The sequence below is a fragment of the Marmota monax genome, unplaced genomic scaffold, assembly GCF_021218885.2.
Source record: "Marmota monax isolate L192 unplaced genomic scaffold, Marmota_monax_Labrador192_F-V1.1 WCK01_AAM20220418_F8-fsc00160, whole genome shotgun sequence".
Classification (NCBI taxonomy): Eukaryota; Metazoa; Chordata; class Mammalia; order Rodentia; family Sciuridae; genus Marmota; species Marmota monax.
This window is the reverse complement of record NW_026694183.1, coordinates 1,875,546-1,893,084: the sequence shown is the minus strand read 5'-3', so window position 1 is coordinate 1,893,084 and position 17,539 is coordinate 1,875,546. Positions and strand designations below refer to the sequence as shown.

At 56.7% G+C, this 17,539-nt stretch overlaps 2 protein-coding genes and 1 long non-coding RNA gene across 10 annotated transcripts; 1 reads left to right on the top strand and 2 right to left on the bottom strand.

The window, feature by feature from the left end:
- Positions 1-350: 350 nt before the first annotated feature.
- On the bottom strand, positions 351-5,463 carry Garin5a (golgi associated RAB2 interactor 5A). Of its 5 annotated transcripts, XM_046466210.2 has the most exons (6): positions 5,207-5,458; positions 4,872-4,990; positions 4,356-4,486; positions 1,017-1,141; positions 843-939; positions 351-517 (listed from the first exon to the last, which is right to left on the bottom strand). In XM_046466210.2, the coding sequence occupies exons 1-5, from the start codon at positions 5,247-5,249 to the stop codon at positions 851-853; spliced, it is 507 nt and encodes a 168-aa protein (XP_046322166.1). In that variant the 5' UTR covers positions 5,250-5,458; the 3' UTR covers positions 351-517; positions 843-850. The 5 variants fall into 5 exon arrangements, with proteins under 5 accessions (XP_046322166.1, XP_046322164.1, XP_046322165.1 ...); XM_046466208.2 differs by having other exon boundaries at positions 843-1,141; positions 5,207-5,459; XM_058586028.1 differs by lacking the exon at positions 351-517 and having other exon boundaries at positions 559-939; positions 1,017-1,044; positions 5,207-5,462.
- Positions 5,464-5,551: 88 nt separating this feature from the next.
- Positions 5,552-11,176, top strand: Emc10 (ER membrane protein complex subunit 10). 4 transcript variants are annotated; one of them, XM_046466204.2, is made up of 8 exons: positions 5,552-5,754; positions 6,591-6,663; positions 7,409-7,518; positions 8,320-8,424; positions 8,708-8,889; positions 9,020-9,113; positions 9,928-10,014; positions 10,208-11,176. In XM_046466204.2, the coding sequence occupies exons 1-7, from the start codon at positions 5,587-5,589 to the stop codon at positions 10,012-10,014; spliced, it is 819 nt and encodes a 272-aa protein (XP_046322160.1). In that variant the 5' UTR covers positions 5,552-5,586; the 3' UTR covers positions 10,208-11,176. The 4 variants fall into 4 exon arrangements, with proteins under 4 accessions (XP_046322160.1, XP_046322159.1, XP_046322162.1 ...); XM_046466206.2 differs by having other exon boundaries at positions 5,553-5,700; XM_046466203.2 differs by lacking the exon at positions 9,928-10,014.
- A 3,243-nt stretch (positions 11,177-14,419) lies between these two features.
- Positions 14,420-15,991, bottom strand: LOC124107909 (uncharacterized). Its single transcript, XR_006856561.2, has 2 exons — positions 14,916-15,991; positions 14,420-14,797 (listed from the first exon to the last, which is right to left on the bottom strand). It is a non-coding gene; the product is annotated as an uncharacterized LOC124107909 (long non-coding RNA).
- Between the last annotated feature and the right edge of the window lie 1,548 nt (positions 15,992-17,539).

Genomic DNA, 17,539 nt, shown 5'->3' with positions numbered 1-17,539 from the left:
GGTAATGTTGGACTAGCAGCCACCACCATGGGGCAGTCACAGTGAACCAGGCCAGCACTGGGGCTGCCGTCTTGCAGCAGGGACTTTAGGGGGCAACCAGAGGCCATGGCTTATGGTTGGAGCTGCAGAGGTGCAGCCCGTATGCAGGAGCCTGGGACCAGCTACCAAGAGCCAAGGGAGGCACGCTGGCCGCAGCTGCAGTAATCGAAAATGAGCCACAGGCCCAGCTGGGAAGGCCATGCTCCTGAGGGAGCCATGTGTCAGTGGTGGGCACCGGGTTTTGACAATGGCCCAAGGAGCTGGGTGCGGCTAACCAGAGACCCCGGGAGGCTGCGAAGTGCCTGTGGTGGTTAGTTCTTAAGTGAACGATCTTTATTAAGCTTTATAATTCATTTATTGGCCCTGAGGTAAAGTACTTGATCTCGGGGTCTTTTGGTGACCTTGAAGGATGCTGGCAGAATCACAGTCCCCAGAGTTCAGAGGCCTGCGGGTCAAGTCTGACTTCTGTGGCTTGGAGCTGGGTGGGGAGAGTGTCTCTCAGCGCTCTGACCTGCAGGGGCGTCTGGGGGGGGTGGGGTGGGGTGGGCCTCTGGGCGGTGGCGGTGGGGGAGGCAGGGGAGCCCGGTGCAGCACCCTCAGGGTCTGGGAGGGCTGCTCCTCGCCTGTCCCAGCCTTTCTGGGAGTGGTCATCTGGCGTGGGAGCCCAGCTCTTCAGGTGCAGGCATCCCTCCCGCTGGACCCATTAGCAAGCTAGACCACCTAGCTAGGAGTGGCAGGTCCTGCGGCCCCACCCTGCTGTCTTCTACTCAGACACCCCGAAGGACCAGGAGAGGGTGGGTCACCTGGACTCTCACACCCAGGCGCCCCGCCCATCCGCGACTCGTCGTCGTCGTCGTCGTCGTCGTCGTCGTCGTCGTCGTCGTCCTCCAGCGCGTACTCCTGTGTGAAGGGCACAGCTCCCTCAGCCGAGTGGAAATGCAGGCGGTAGAGCAGCCGCACCCACTGGCCGAACTCACGGTCGCGGGTCTCCGGCGGGGCCCGCAGCTGCAGGTAGAAGACACGGCCAGTGCTGAACTTGACCTTGAGCTGCCGGCGGCATTCATCGTGGACGAACAGCTGAACGAACTGCAAGGGAAAGAGCCTGCGCCGGCGGGCGGGAGGCCGGGCTCAGGCGGCTCTGTTCACCGTCCAGCCTGCCCCCACCACCCCCGCGGCCCTCTGCCCGGGAGGCTTCCGTTTTACTTTCATTGCGTGTTGAATTAAGCTCATCCCAACCTCCTTCCAGCCTCCCATCCCTTTTGTCTCCCCTGGGCCTCTTCCTGAACCCCGGACCCGAACATGCCTATGTGACGTGCCCGTTTGGACAGTGGATCGACCACGGTCCCATGATGTGTTCAGCAACCACATCCCTGAAGGCCTCCCCTTCTCCAAATCTGCCCCTCTGGGTCTTCACGTCTTGGCTACATCCCTACACTTGCTCTGGGAGTTGTCCTTGATTCAACTTTCTTTTCCATACCCATATCCTATCGTGCCACCAAATCCTGATGGCTCCACCTCTAAAACATGCCCATAATCCAACCTTCTCTAACTCCACGGCCACCCTAGTCTTCTCAATTCCAGGGCTTTGCCTGGCAGGCTTACAACCAGTTCCCCATGAGGCCGCCAGAGGGCGCCAGTCAACACTTTACCTCCACTCTGTGCCAAAAAGCTCACCTGAAGTCCAAGTTCTCACCACGGACCACAAGACCCTGTGGGATCTGATCTGCTGTTATCTCTGCACCTCCATCCACACCAGCTTTCTCTCGGTCCATAAACACAGCCGGCTCTGACATTCCCCAGGACCTTTGCACAGGCGGTTCCCTCCACCTGAAACCCTCTTTCTCTAGTCATTTCTGTGATTCCCCTATTCATCTCCCTCATCTCTCTCTCGGGCAATCCTTCTCAAGGAGGTCTTTACCACTGAGCATCTACCACTAAGCTACAGTGGAATTTTGAAACAGAATTGAATTTACGATCCTGGCCTACATACAACCACGTCCATCTTCGTACACCTCTCTTGGTCCTCCCCTATCTCCTCACAGACCATACCCTGACCAGCAAATTGCCCTTTATCCTATCTGCCTTGTCAATAGAATGTGAGTGACCTGAGGGCTCTGAGTGACCTGGTCTGGCTTTTTCCAGTGCCGTTTTCCCTGCATCCTGAGCAGATGTTAGCAGGTGCTCAAGGGACACTTGTTACATATGTGAATAAATGAACTGCTCAGGCCCCCCAGTTGGACTGAAATTTCAACAAGATGGAGTAGGAAACAGTCACTAGGGGACTGACAACTTGGCCCAGGCCACACAGCTGAGATTGGGACCAAGTCCTGTGTTCATAACCACAAAACATTCTTAATGACAACTGGGCAGCCACATCCAGCTCTGTTCTGGCAGTGACCTCCAAGAATTGATCTAACAAGACACCCTCACCCCAGTGCACAGACGTATCCACACAGATGTCCCCTGCCTCGCTGGCTGTAACTCAAAGTCAGTGGACAAAAACCAGAGTCCCACAGTGGGCAGCTCGACTATGCCCCCATACGGAGGAGGAGCTGCTGTCCTCCACAGAGGGCTGGCTCTGCCAGGTGCTGCTCCTGCACCTCACACCGACTCAGTTTACCCCCCAACAGCCCTGGAAGTGACTTCCCCTCATTCCCACTTTCCAGATGAGGAAACGGAGGCACAGATGGGAAGCTTGGCCAAACCCAGTGAAGAAACCTTAAAGGCAGGATTGAACCCAGACCATCTGCAGGCAGACTGGTTCAAGGACGTCCCCTGCCACATTGTGACAAAAGCTTGTTCAGGGTGTATGTCCTGGGGGCAGCGTCTAGTGCGGAGGAGGGAGCCCAGCAGGAGGCAGTGTGCACACTGCTGCTGGCACAGAAAGGTGAACACTCACATGTGCCTGTCAGCCACAGCCCAGGGCTGTACCCTGGGCACCCAGGGTGAGTCCCCAGGCCCTGTCTGCAGAGCAAGCTGCTTGTTTTTCCTTCAGTGGTCTATTTGGGGCAGGGAGCTTAGGAAGCTGAAGGAGATGATGGAGGGTCAAAGTCTCCCCTTAGCACGGTGCTAGTGTTCTCCAACTGCAGGTGATCTCCTGGCGGGTGGTGAGATCAACTGGGGGACCCAATAAGCTTTTTTTTGGTGCTAGGGATTGAACCGAAGGACACTTAACCACTGAGCCACATCCCCTGCCCGTTTTATTTTTCTATTTTGAGACAGGGTCTCAGGTTGCTCAGGGCCTCAGCCTCCTGAGCACTATGATTATAGGTGTGTGCCACCATGCCCAGCTCACAATTAGCATTTAAGATATTTGAAAAAAAAAACACAACAGTGACAGGATAGTGCTTTGTGAAACGTTCTCCACTTAGGTGGGGGGATAACTAAAGGCTGTGAGCCTCCAGTAGGCTCAGATACATCCCTTCATTCTTCACTCCTTACTTTCTTCCCTCCCTTACCTCCTCCTCTCCCCAACCTGCCATCTCTTTCTTTAAAGATGAGATGTGGTCAAAAAAGTAAAGTCCCTGGCAGCGCTGTCTATAAACTCAGCCTGTGCTTCTGGATTTGCAGCTGGAGTTGGGGGGAGGAGCCTAGGATGGGAAAAGGTACATCTCCTGCCATGTCACTTTTGTCCTTGTATGCGTGTGTGCGGGTGCACGTGTGTCACTGGGGACTGAACTCAGGAGCACTTTACCACTGAGCTACATCCCCAGCCCTTTGTATTTTTTATTTTGAGACAGAGTTGAATTCATGATCCTCCAGCCTCAGCCTCCCAAGTCACTGGGACTACAAGTGTGCACCATGGTGCCCAGTGTGGGTTACTTTTTAATGAAAAAATAAGACCTTGAGGGGCAGTATAGCATGTAACATGGCAGTGGGATTCAGGAATTAGGAGATCTGAGATTACAAGGAATGTGACCCCTGGCCCACATGGGACCCTGGGAAACTGTTCCCTTCTCTTAGCCTCACTTTATTTCTTTGGAGGATGGAACTAAGGAGCCCCACCATGAGGATATGAGGTAAAATGTGGCTATGTGCATGGTCCAAGGGCACCTGGCATGTAGTAGGCACTTCATAAATGGTCACTGTCCTGACCTTTGCAGGGTGTTGCTGAGAACTGTCCCTGCCCTGTTGTCTAGTCTCTGATTTCTGGTTCCTATGGACTGCCCTGTCCTCTTTCTCCTGGATGTACAGCTGCCCAGAGGGCTGAAGCCACCCAGTGCTCCTGGGTGGTCTGGGTGAAAGGAGCTGCTGCCAGAGGCCTGGGTTCCCTGAGCGGAGGGAGGAAGTGGTCTAGGCCTAGTTGGGACAGTCACCCGAGGAGTTGCAGGCGTCCATTCTCCTTGGCAGGGCCAGCCAACAGCAAGAGATCTGGGAGTTCCAGGGCTGGACTTGAGGCTGCCACCCCCATGGTGACCTTGTTGGCAACTTCTCCAAACCGGGTCACCTGGGACCAGAGATCAGAGATTAGAGGCAGGATACAGGGGAACATTGGAAAGGAACTAGAGGTCAGGAATCTTAGTAGAATACAAGGTCATAAACCAAGGGAGTAAACATGGGGCTAGGGGCCAGATACCTTGGGATTAAAGACAAGAACTGAGGGTGTGAAGTCAGGGAAACTGAGACAAAGGACTCCAAGGCCAGAGTTCACAGACAAACCAAAGGGCCAGAGATATGGGGTGGGAGGTGGTCAGATGGCACAGGTGCAGCTGGAGGTCCACAACTGTGCAAGGATTATGGGGAAATAGCTGGAATGGCAGAAATGGGGTTCCCCAAGACAAAAGGATGAAGGTCGGGCCCAGGCTCTGGGCCGAGGTGCCCAGACTTCACACCTGCATGAAGTTGCTCTCAAAGATAGGGAAGTCCCGCAGCTGGTCAAACTCGCCGCTCAGGAGGTGGCGTTGGAGCCGTCCAGGTCGTCCCTTGGGATACGCTGGAAACAGGGGACGTTCTAGAGGGACAAAGTTTGAGGGTCTATGCCAAGAGGTTGAGCCCAGACCCCCCAGAAGGTCGGGCCCAGAGCAGCACAGTGCTGAGGCGATGGTATGGGGTATCTCCGAAAAGCTGATCCCATGCCTTACTCTGTGCTCACCAGGTCCAACCCCTCCAGGCCTGGCTCCGCCTCCCTCGTACCATCCCACGTCCAATCTCATATGTTCCCCCTCACCTGCTCCACCAAGGGCTGGCTTAGGATCGTACCCCCGCTTCATCGCAAAGCCCGGAGCCCTGGTGGGAGCGAAGGGAGGAGCCGGGGTAGAAAACCACACTGACGAACTGCGAGCGCTGCGACGTCATAACGAGAAATCCAAATTTGATGACATCATAGAAGTTCCTAGAATGGCGGCGTCACCTGAAAAGCAGGCCCTGGAGACCCGGATAAAGGGGCGGCAGCCCGATGACGTCAGGCCCTGGTGCCTGCGGATGCACGCCAATGCGCAGGCGCAAGGGACCGACGCAGGCGCAGTTGTGTCAGGATGCAGCCGGGTGCTCCCAGCGTGCTCCGCGGTGCTTGGTTCACATCCTCTAGGTGGATGGGAAAGCGTTGAAATGGCGGCCGCCGGCGCCGGGGCCGCCCGGCTGCTCCTGCTCTTGCTGATGGTGGCAGCAGCTCCCAGCCGAGCCCGGGGCAGCGGCTGCCGGGCCGGCGCCGCCGCGCGAGGGGTGAGTGCCCATCAGCTTCGTGGAGCAGGAGAGGCCGACGCAAGTCGTGGGACTGTAGGTGGATTAAGGTGGTGACGAGGCCGGGCAGGGTGGAGAGGAAAGATGAGAGGTGAAGGAACCCTGGAGAGTGAGGCAGGCGTGGGAGGGCGCCAGGCCCGGCACCAGCCCGCCGCCACCTGGAGGGAGAGCTGCGGACTGTGGGGGCCTTGGCGGTGAACGGGAAGGCAGGCTGCCGGAGGCCTGGTCGGGCACGTTCGCTTCGGCTGGGGCGTGAGGGGCCCGCAGGAGCGGTGTGGCCAGGATGGAATCCTGGCGAATCAGACGTCAAGGTGATCAAAATGAAACAAAGGCGCGGGCTGCTCCAAGGCCTGGAGAGGAGTTTAGTCTCTTGAATATGCGTCAGGATACCCGGTCGCGCAGGAGCGGGGCGTGAGGAGGTGGAGAGTGCAGAGCAGAGGACATTTGAAGGGTTAGAGAGAGAAAGGCGGAGAATCCTGAATGTACTTGGTGGGGGCGGTACTTAGGCAGCATCTTGGCTGTTGGGACTTTTAAGGTGCAAACGAGGACATTTAGATATTAGCAACCAAAGGAGCCCCCGGGGAGAAGGGTTTCCTATATTTATAATGCAAGGCATGAAAGTGACTGGGAGTAGTTGCCTTGAAAATAAGAGTATATCCTAAGCATGTCTGTAGGGTCTTGGTTTCTGAGAATGGCAGTCCAGGTCATGAATAATCATGAATGGAAGGTCCTGGTGAAATGCGCATAATTGGACCTGAACATCAAGGTGAGGCTTCTTAAGTCCTACTGCCAGGCATTCCTGGAACCTGTGGGTCCTGCCCTGCAGAGAGCTTGAGTTAGTCCTCACCTCGGGCCCTCTTTCTCTTTTGCAGGTGGGGACTGAAGGGCGAGAGGCTGAGGGCTGCGGCACGGTGGGACTGCTGCTGGAGCACTCCTTTGAGACCGGTGAGTCCAGCGATGTGGTTTTCTCAACACTTATCTGGTGCCCTGTGAAGTCCAGTCTTTACAATGTGTGATCTGCCTGTTCATTAACAGTGTTGCTCTGGGGAGGGAGGAGAGAGAGATGGAACACCAGCTTCAAGTACCCTTGACCTGTAGGACCAATGCCAGACTTAGTGCTGAAGTAATGGTTTCGGAGCTTTTCTGACCAGTTGCCAAGTTTGCTGCATTAGTGATTTGATGCTTCTTTGTGGATGTGTCTGATATCCTCGTGACAGTCTTTCCAGGTTGTGGATTTAAGCATTAGCCCCATTTTTCAGAAAAGGAAACAGGCTTAGGGTAGGCTTAACACATGGTCCCTGCATCAGTGAATGACAGAACTGGAACCAACTCACACTTAAACAGCTGTGACAGGCAAGCCAGAGCCAGCTGTCAGCACTACACAGGGCTTAGTAACGAAGTCAGAGGCTCCAGAGTGTTGGCATTTGTTACAGTGAAGCTGGGGCACCTCCCCAGACCTCCCAAGCTAGACCCTGGTCAGCCCAGAGAAAATTTAGGCTCAGAGAACTTATGTAACTGTCCCAGGATCAGTACACGATAGGGGTGTCCCAGTTTGCAGATGGGAGACTGGCAGCTCAGGATGAAGAAGCCACCTGGTCACTCTTGGGCAGAGCCAGACCAAGATATGAATTCAGCTGTCATGCAGTAGGGCTGGCGTAGGGTGTTGGTCACTGAGCCCAGCTTCCCACAGATGACAGTGCCCACTTTCGGAAACGGGGCTCACTACTCTGGAATCAGCAGGATGGCACCTTGTCTTTATCACAGCGGCAGCTCAGCGAGGAGGAGCGGGGCCGACTTCGGGTGAGGTGGGGTCCCTAGGCTGGACTGGGGACCGGGGGCATCCAGTGAGCCCTTCCAGCTGCCCCCCTCCCTTCAGGTGCCCCTTCTGCCCTCCTGCCCTCTGTCCCTGCAGCTGCCCAGGCTAAATGGTACCTTGGTTACCCTCTATGCCCCTTTTGGGGTGCCTGTCTCAAGGCCTTGGTCCAGGCTTCTGCCTCTTCTCCCACAGGTTCCCATGATTGGCTCCTCCTGCCTTTCCAGTTATAACAGTCATTTCATGGCCCCTTGGGAGGAGGCTTACTTGTGAGGAGAAAAGTCCTCAAGAATGGCCCTTTAGACAGGGTGTTCCTCCAGGGCCTCCTCATGGGCTGGGCTTCCCCCTGGCCTGGCTCTTTTCTCTTCTGCACAGTCAGTCCCACTTGTGCCCTGCAGGAGGGAGGCTGGGAGCATCAGCTTCATTCTGGAAGCCACGTGCCCAGGGTGCCCTCCCTGTGAAAGAGGGCAGGGCAAGGTTGACCCAGATAGCCTGCCTGCATTGTGCCTTTGTGGTTCACTGTCCCAGCTGCCCCCAAAGAAAATTTTATTTCCAGTGGAACTGGAGAGTGAGGCATGGGACAGATATCCTTGGTACCCACTCTGCTACTGAACTGGGGGCTCTGCTGTCCTGGGTAGCTTTTCCCCCAGAATGGGTAGCCTGGACAGACGAGGGTGGGCCAGGCCAGGAATGCAGTGTGCCGGCTGGGGAAGCTGGGACAGGCCCAGTGGGTTCATGGCCTGGTGGACCATCGTTCTCACTAGCACCCTCTTCTGCATGACCTGCAGGATGTGGCAGCCCTCAATGGCCTGTACCGGGTGCGGGTCCCAAGGCAGCCAGGGATCCCTGATGGGTCTGAAGCTGGCGGCTATGTCTCTTCCTTTGTCCCTGCGGTGAGTTCGTTACAAGGACTATCCCCATCCTTGTTCCCTCTGCCTACCTTGGTCCCCATCAAGCCCCTTGCCCAACAGAGGGCAGGTGGTTGGAGACTTGACCTTGCTCTGGAGGGATCACTCCAGTTGGTGGTGGGGTGGCATCATAGTAGGACATGGAACATGGGCTCACAGAAGAGTGGCAGAGAGCTGAGGGAGGGTTTTGAGAGATGCTTAGGAGGTCTTGGAAGAGTAGCTCCTGCTCTCCCTGCTCCTCTGACTTGGCTCCCCCCCCCCACCCCAGTGCTCCTTGGTGGAGTCACACCTCTCAGACCAGCTGACCCTGCACGTGGATGTGGCTGGCAATGTGGTGGGTGTGTCAGTGGTGACACACCCTGGGGGGTGCCGAGGCCATGAGGTGGAGGATGTGGACCTGGAGCTGTTTAATACGTCTGTGCAGCTGCGGCCCCCAGGCACAGCCCCAGGGTGAGTACCTGAAAGGAGGTTGTGGAGGGAGGGTCCTGCTCCTGCCTATGCTGGCATCCTGACTGGCTGCATCAAGTCTCTGGGTCCCTGGATTCCTTACCCACTTTTTTCCCCTCCACTTGCTCCCCAGTCCAGAAACAGCAGCCTTCATCGAGCGCCTAGAGATGGAGCAGGCCCAGAAGGCCAAGAACCCCCAGGAGCAGAAGTCCTTTTTTGCCAAATATGTGAGTGGGGCTCCCCTGCCCTCCCTGCCCTCTTCCCTACAGGTCCTGCCCAGCTGGCTGGGCCTCCCTTCTCCTGGCCAGATGACCTGTGCTTGTCTCTGGCACCTGGGCTGAGTCAGGGGCGAGGGCTATAGACTCCTGCTTGTGTCAGCTTGTGAAACTGTTCAGAGTTGAGTAGCCCTAGGAGCCCAGAAGGCCCCAGCCAGGGATTCGCAGGCTTATTTGGTAGAAAAATAGCGTGGGGTGGGTGGAGGGCACAGGCTGGGGCAGGCTTCTGTTAAGATGGAGAGGCAGGGATGGGCGGAGGTTTCAGAGGAGTGAGGGAGGCTTCAGGGGGGCACCCAGGAAGGCAGAGAGGGGTGGATCTGGGGAGGGTTGCTCAGGGACATAAGGGTGGAGGTGGCCAGGAATGGGCCCAGGGCCCAGGAAGGAAGGACCTGCACTGCTGGAAGCAGATCTGCGGCCAGAGGCCTAGAGGCCGAGGTGGGCGGGAAGCTGGGGAGGTGCTGAAGAAGCAAGCCCTACTAGAGAAGGTTGCTTTCATCCAACCTTCATGTCCCATGGCACAGGCCCCCAGGCAAGGTAGGTGACAGCAGGGTCAGTGTTATTCAGGTTGGAAGGGTGCTGGTGGCCTGTGAGTGCTGAGCACCTTCCCTGAGGCCCTCAGCAGCTCCCAGGTCAGGGTAGTTCAGCTGCAGGAAACAGAGGCCCAGAGAGGTGGAAGCTCAACTGCTCTGTCTGCTGCTTGCTTGAGGGCACACCCTTCCCTGAGGCCCCCCGGAGCCCACTGACCTGCGCTCCCCTCCCTCCTCAGTGGCACCTCATCCTGGGGGGGGCCGTGTTGCTTACGGCCCTGCGTCCTGCTGCCCCGGGGCCCGCGCCACCACCGCAGGAGGCCTGAGTGAGGACCAGACCCCTTCCCGCCTCCACCCTCCTGTACCCCACCGGCCCTGCCCCTGCCTGTAGTGCTGTAGGGGACCTGGGCCCCTCCCCTCACGCGGTCCCCCTCACACCAACCCCCTCCCTACCCTGAGCAGAGTGGCACCCACACTTACTTCCCTTTCTGTCTCTGTTTGTCCCCCTCTGCCCTGCAGTGGATGTACATCATTCCTGTTGTCCTGTTCCTCATGATGTCAGGAGCACCAGACGCGGGGGGCCAGAGTGGCGGTGGGAGTGGGGGTGGCAGCGGGGGTAGTGGCCGGTAAGCAGCACACCCTTTTACCCAAGAACTTCCTTTACCCATTCTCCCATGTCCTTGGTCATCCCAAGAAGGACTTGCTGGCCCCCTCCTGTCTCCTCATCCCATGGAGGTAGAAAGATGCCCCCTCTCTAGGGGGCCTGTAGGCTGCCCGGGGAGCCCATATTCTCCAGGGGCCTCTCTGTTCTTTTTAGCAGAGGGGTGGCAAACTAGGGGGCATCTGCTGTGCCCCCTTTCCCATGACCCCACCTCAGCCTCATGGACTCCCCTTAAACCACAGGCTGGAGTCCAAGCTCTGGGAATCCTGTCACTGCAACCCATGGCCCACCCCACCCCAGCCCTGCAGTCTGGGAACATGCCACGTCCTCTCCAGCCTCTGTGCCTTTGTTCTGGGTGTTCTTGCCCTGCCTGGCCTCGACCAGGTTCCCAGGGCACCTCCTCACTTGGTGTGTGTCTCTGGCCTTCCACGGTCTCCCCTCTGAGGATGTGGTTGGGAGTGGCTGGCTGTGGGTGCCCTTGGGTTCCACTTGCAGCACCCTTGTCACCCTGCCTGGCTGTGGGGGAAGCACTGGGCCTTCTGGACTCCAGGCCTCTACTAGCCTTCTGAGTGTGAAGAGTGGTGGTGTTTAATCAGGAAATGACAATGGAGTCAGGGCCAAGTGATGTGAATAGAATCCCCTCCTCAGTCTTACCTGGGTCACCTTACCCAGGGTGCAGCACCTGGACAGGCTGCTGGGCCTCTGCTGTTCGTTGCCCCTTGTCTGTTGAAAAACGTTTGCATTATATTGAAGGTCCCAGCTTTCAACAGCCAAGTGTGGCTTGAGTTCTGCTGTTCACTTAATATATTTATTCAGAAATAAGAAAATGGCCATCGTTGTCGTTATAACGTTATAATTGCTATGAAGCCCTGCCAGAAGGATGTACTGGGGCCATTCAACCCCTCCTGTCCCAGCTCCACACACGTAGGCCTAACTCGGGTGAGGTCCCAGGCCGGCCCACAGGCAGCCAGCCTTGTCCCCACATCCTTGCCAGCAGACTTCTCAAACCTGGGCCAGGGTCTGATAGGTTAGAAAATGGTATCACACAGCCTGGCATGGTGGTGCATGCCTATAATCCTGGCTGCTTGGGAGGCTGAGGTGAGAGGATCACAAGTTCCAGGCCAGCCTCAGCAACTTAGCCAGGCCCTTCATCAAAAACCAAAACGGCATGTGTTGCTCCAACCCTGTGCTTCCAAAAACAGAACAGTGTGTGCGTAAGCCCTGCGAAGGGCTCTGGAGAACTCCAGCCAGCTCATGGGTGGCACGTACACGCGGTTTGAGTTGCTCTTAGAGCTCATCTGGTACTTCAGCCCAACCGGGAGGCGGCTTAGGTGTGCATGTTCTCCCTGGGGCCTGCTCTTCACCTTCTCACTCCTTCCCAGCACTCCAGTGGCTCACACCCCTCCCCTGTGCACTTTGGCATAAGGCCTGAGAGTTCCCAGGCATTGTCCAGTTTACATACTCTCAGTATTTACAAAGGGTCTGCTGTGTCACGTGCCTGTCAGCCATGGGGTTACCTCTTTTAAATAAGTTTTTGTAGCTGTACTACAAAAGGTGTCCCAGGGTTCCTCTGACTTCCACATCTTTCCCTGATAGTGAGAGATTATGATGCCACTACGCTCTGTTAGGTCTGTTCCATGTGGATTTCTGTCTCTCAGATTACCCCAGCAGTGTTTACTGATGCTTTTTGGGAATCTTCACTACTCAGTTCTTAACCTTGGTCAAATTTGCACATCCCTCTTCCCACAGCAGTTTGCACGGCCATCTGGTTTTTAATGGATTAGGCTTTGGGATCTTATATATCTGATCACATTCTTTTCCTCTAATACTTTTGCTTGCTCTCAGGCTGGCACTTACTCTGGTATTCTAGAAGATGTCTGAGTTTCTTCAAGGTCCCCAGGACTTTGTCCTTATTAAATTTCTCTTCCCATTCCTGCTTGTCCCTGTAGAACTCATTCACTGTTTTATTTTACTGACCAGGGTTTCCAGGGTCTTCAATACATTAGGATCCATGGCAAGGAGCCTTCTGCCCACCCCAGGCTCTTGCCCCTAATTCCCCTGGCAGGGGGCAGCCTGGGGTTTTTGTGACCTGACCACTGATTTAGAGACAGTCTCTACATCAACAAGCAGATGCTCTTGTTTTGCAGAAGTGTGTTGCTCTTGACCCACCCCTTCCTCCAACATAAATTGGAAAGATTTCCGCCGGTGGGTTCTGCACAAGCTGCAGCCTCTGAAGCTAGGAAGTGTTGCAGCTCTTAATGGCTGGCCACACCCTCTAGTGTTGCAGCAGACCCAGCAGCTCACCTGGTCACTGCTGAGAAGTGGCAGGGAAATGGTGAATCAGCTGAGTGGCAGCTGGGCACACAAAGCACAGGCTGAACACAGGGTGCCTAGGGGAGCCCGCCATGCCAACGGGCTCTTTCGATTTCATTTGAAGAATGAAATCCAGAGACCAGGATGAGTGAGTATAAGAGCAGGATTTATTTAAGGGTGCATAGAAACAACCCTCACAGGATTAGAGGGGACCTGACAGGTTGCTGTCTGGGTGTGATAGGGGTTTATAGCGCTTGGGCCAATGTTCCTGGTACAAACTTAACCTAAGTAGGATTGGAAAATTAATACCGCTATTGGTTAGCCCTGAATTCCACTCAGGTTTACTTTGCTTTCATTTTCTCCTAACTTTGGGAAGTGGGAGGTTGAAGTCATTGAATTGTACATGCTCAGTAACTGTATCAGGTGTCTGGAGATGCAGCACTGGAGTGCGCTTCCACAGGCATCCATGCCCGTGTGCAGGCTGGGCTGCTGTCGGGTAACAGGTCGGTTTCTCCCGGCCCACTTAGGTGCTGGTCCACCGCACCTCAGATCCACGCTGGCATGGAGGGCTCCCCAAGGCACCCTGTGTTCAGCCTGTGCTTTGTGTGCCCAGCTGCCACTCTGCTGATTCACTGTTTCCCTGCCACTTCTCAGCAGGGTCCAGTGGGTTGGCTGCATGGCTTGGTGACCAGGGAGCCACATCACCTGGACCATACCTGCCTCCTGGCTCCTGCCTTAGGGAGCACTGAAGAAGTCAGCACTTCCCACCCTTAGTTGCTCTGGGATCCTGCCCAGGACCCTGTTTCACTCTTCTACCCCTCCAGGTCCCTTCTCTTTTCTCTGTTCCTATGTGGCCACAACCTCAGCTCAAGCCTAATCTTCTTGGTCCATCAGCCCAGCATCCTCTTCGGCCTCCCAGCCTCCAGCTTTCCCCACTCACCATCCATCCTCCTCATGGGGAGCTTGATACCACAGCTTGCCTCTACTGAAGCCCTCCTGTGGCTCCCCAGCATCCACTGGACAAAATGCCATCTCCTCCTGGCATTGAGGGATACCATATCCCTTATTGAGGGATCAGTTAGATAATCACCAGGCCAAACCTCTGGCACTGTTCTCATCTGCCCACCCCCAGCCTTATCCCTCCTGCCTCTTTCTGCCATGTTCCCTCCTCTGCTCCATGGTCCTGGCCCCAGCTCAGTCCTCATTCTCTTCTGGACTCTGTCCCCAGCATGGCTTCAGGTCTAAGACGTGAGGCCTCAGTGAGGGGACTGCCTCACCCCTCCAATACCCTTTTCTGGTCCCTGGCATGTGAGTACTCCCCCTTTCCAATCTAGGGTTTCATACTGGCATTTGGCTGTTTTTAGCACTAATTGTGTGGCACATGGCCTTAGGATGTGGAAGGCTAAATTTTGGATATTGTAAGACTACTGCTCCCCACTGTGGCTTCTGGAAATAAGTCTGTGGGCTTTTTACCCTTGGAAGACTCCAAGGCAAGGAACAGGGACTTGTTCTTGGGCCTCCAGCCGTTGGTCCCCCACCTTGGCTCACATCTACCTTCCCTTTACAAAGGGGACATACTCGATTAGGCCCAGTCCCTGGAAATAGTTTTTCAAGCAAACCGGTGTAAGCCAGATCCCAGGCCCTTCTCTCCCATAATGCAGTCCCCACTGCATGGTCACAGGGTGTAGGAGAGACTCCTTGAATGGATGCCCTGACAACACGGGAGGGTCCGGGTGTAAGCTGGCATACCAGGAAGCTTGTGGGGCAGGATATTTATATGTTGGAAGTAAAAGTGGTTATTTCGGCAGCATTTTGCAAATCTGTCCTCCCCACCCAGTCTCCCCACCTCCCCCAGGCATTCTTGGCATTATCCTTATCCCTGAGGACAGACTCAGTTCTAATAGAGCACGGGTGCTGTTCCATCTGCTGCCAGGAGGTGGTAACTGAGGGCCCCGCATGGATGAAGTGCCCTGCAGGTGGCGCTGTTGGTCCTTCAGGCCAGGTCCTCCCTGGCGTCTCTGTCCTCACTGCTGCTGGTCTTTTGAAGTCCTGGGCGCCTGTTTCTCATGGGTGAAAAGGAGATCCAGGAAGGTCCTCCACATGGAGGTGCTCTCTGCTGAGAAGAGGGTGGAGTGCTGGGAAGGAGAACAAAGCAGTAGGTCTCGTCCCCTTCCCACCAAGTTCAAACTCCAGTCCAGGAGCTGATCCCTAGCCTGCCCCACGGGCCCACCCAGTCCTGGCCCTGTCACTTACATGCAACTTGCTTCTGTCTCTGGTCCCATTCCTCATTTCCTCCTTCCCAGGCTTTGGGTGGGCTTGATTTCTCCAGGGGGTATCCAGCGTCCAGGACAGACAGAAAAGAGAGAGAACAAACGTCACAAAGTTCTTTCAGCTCCTGGGCTCTGGCTTGGCAGCTCTGCCTCTGGTGGCCCACCTCCTGCACTGGGTGGAAGCCACCTCCTTCTCAGCCTGGGAACCTTGAGTGCTGGGGCAGGGGAGGGAGGGAGAGGGCACGAGCAGGAGAGGAGTAGGGAGAGTGCAGGCGCCTCCCTGAGACTGGAGGAGGCCGGACTCCGGAGGATTGAGAGCGTGGGGAGAGATTCAAAGCGAAGCAGGGAGAGGGTGTGGGGAGATTTACGGATCTCCCAAAGGAGAGAGTGGGGAGCAAGAGGGAGAGGAAGGGGAGGCAGATTCAGAGAGGATAAAGCTCAAAGGACAAGAGGAGGAAAGAAAAAGAGAGAAAAGTGAGAGGGGAAGAAAAGAGGAAAGAGTGCAAGATAGAAGAGAAGGGGAGCACAGCTGGAGGGGCGCGCCCAGCGGGAGGGCTGGCGAGGGGGCGAGGGAGAAGAGGAAACGTCAGGGGAAGGAGTGGGGAGGAGAGACGGTGGGGAAGAAGGGAGCGAGAAACAGAAAAGAGGAGAGGGCAGCTGCAGCGAGCAGGGCAGGGCGGGAGCGGGCCCTGGGCAGGGCGCACCCTGGGGAGAGGAAGGGAGCCGGGACGCGCGGAGGGAGGGAGGCAGGTCCCTGGAGCCCGCAGGCAGCGCCCTGGCTCTCGCTCAGCCCAGCCAAGGCCGCCAGGGCCAGGCGGCACCGGCGAAGGCGACCCCCATCCCCGCAGAGGCCTCCCCCTGTCTCGATGGGCGGCCAGGGCTAAAGGAAGAAGACTGGGGGAAAATGAGGAGAAAGAGGGAAGCCAAAGAGACGGGCCAAGGAGGGAGGAGGTGGGGACGAAAGAAGAGAAAGAGACGGAGGGGAGGCTGACCCAGCCGCCGAGCTCAGTGGAGGAGGCGGAGGAGATGTGCAGAGCCCAGTGCAGGGCCCTCACGGGGACGCGGAGGGATGGGGGGTGGGAGGGAGGGAGACTCAGAGAACTGGAGAGAAAGAGAGAGGGCAGGAGTCAGGGAGAAAGAGGGAGGGAAGAGGCAGAGAAGACAGAGGAGAGAGACTGGGAGATAGATGAAACAGGGAGGGAGAGAAAGATGAGAAAGAGGGCAGGAGACAGGGACAAAGAGGGAGAAGACAGAAAAAGGAGGGGAGGGGAGGGAGGGAGAGAGGAAGATAAGGAGAAAAAAAGAGGAGACAGAGAAAGAGGGAAAGAAAGAAGGACAGGAGGAGAGAGAGGAGACAGAGATGGGGGGAGGCTGTCACCCCGGCCTGCCTGCGGTGCTGGGTTGGTCACTGGCCCAACACTGTAGCTGACAACTAGATAAAACATTTCTGTGAATTGGAAAAGCACCCAACTGTTGCTAAGACCACAGAGGTGGGGGTCAGGGAGGAGGGTTAGGGTTAGGGGACAGTGAGGGGGACAGGCCCTGTTGACCTGGGAATTTAGACTTTCATGTGGGTGGGGTGGTTCCCGATGACAAGAGGGACCCTGGGCCCTCACGGGGCTGCAGAGGGCCCCCCCCCATGTCTCTACTCAGCTGGGGGACTGCCCCACACAGCTAGCCCTGACCTCTGGCTGGCAGAACTGTGAGGAATGCAAGGGAAGAAGGGACCATGAGCCAGAGCCATGGTCAGGGAGGGATGGCGAGGGCCTGGCTCCTCTGAGTTGGAGCTGCTGGGCGCCCAGAGTGAGCCCCTGGCACTGCAGCTCAGAGCTGGGGGTAGAGGGGGCGCAGGAGGGAACTGGAAGGGGCACCTGCTGGGCTCTGGCCACCTTCCACACAGGACAACAAGTGTCCTTCCCTGGGTCCCATCAGCATCAGTCAGGAGCTGCTGAGCCGCGAGGGCCAAGTCCTGGCACCTGGACAGACGTGACCCCAGTACAGGGCAAAGCACAGGTGGGAGGACCTTTGTCCTGAGGGGGGTAAAGTCATCAGTTTTGTGGAGGGGGCCTGCCAGTCCTCCTGGTCACTAGCATCTGGCCTCAGGGACAGGAAAGGAGCAGGGCGGAGGTGTAAGCGCTAGCCATCAGGAAGGACCCGAGGCTGGAGGGAGAAGGAAGAGAAGATAAAGGCCCCAAGCTCAGGGCACAGGGAAGCAGCTCCTAGTGCCTCAGAGGAGGGGGGGGGGCGCAAGGTGGCCAAGGGACGCTGTGGGGAGGGAGCAAGGGGACGCAGAAGAGGAGAGCAGGGGGAAAGCAAGAGAAGGTTCTGGAAAAAACAGCAAAGATGAGGAAGGGATGGGGAGTGGGAGAGAAAGGGGGGAAGGGGCAGGAGTGCAGGGTGCCGGAGAGGAAGAGGAATTTCCCAGGAAGTGGCCTGGACCCTGCCCTCGTCCCACCATCCTCCTCCTCTCCAGGGTGGTGGCCTGGGGGCAGCACAGCAGGGAGCACACTGGGCCCCAGCAGAGTGGTGAGTGGGGAGAGCAGGGTGGTGTGAAGGTCTTCAAAAGGCAGAATGAAAAGGTGGGGAGTCAGGAAATGGGGGGGACGT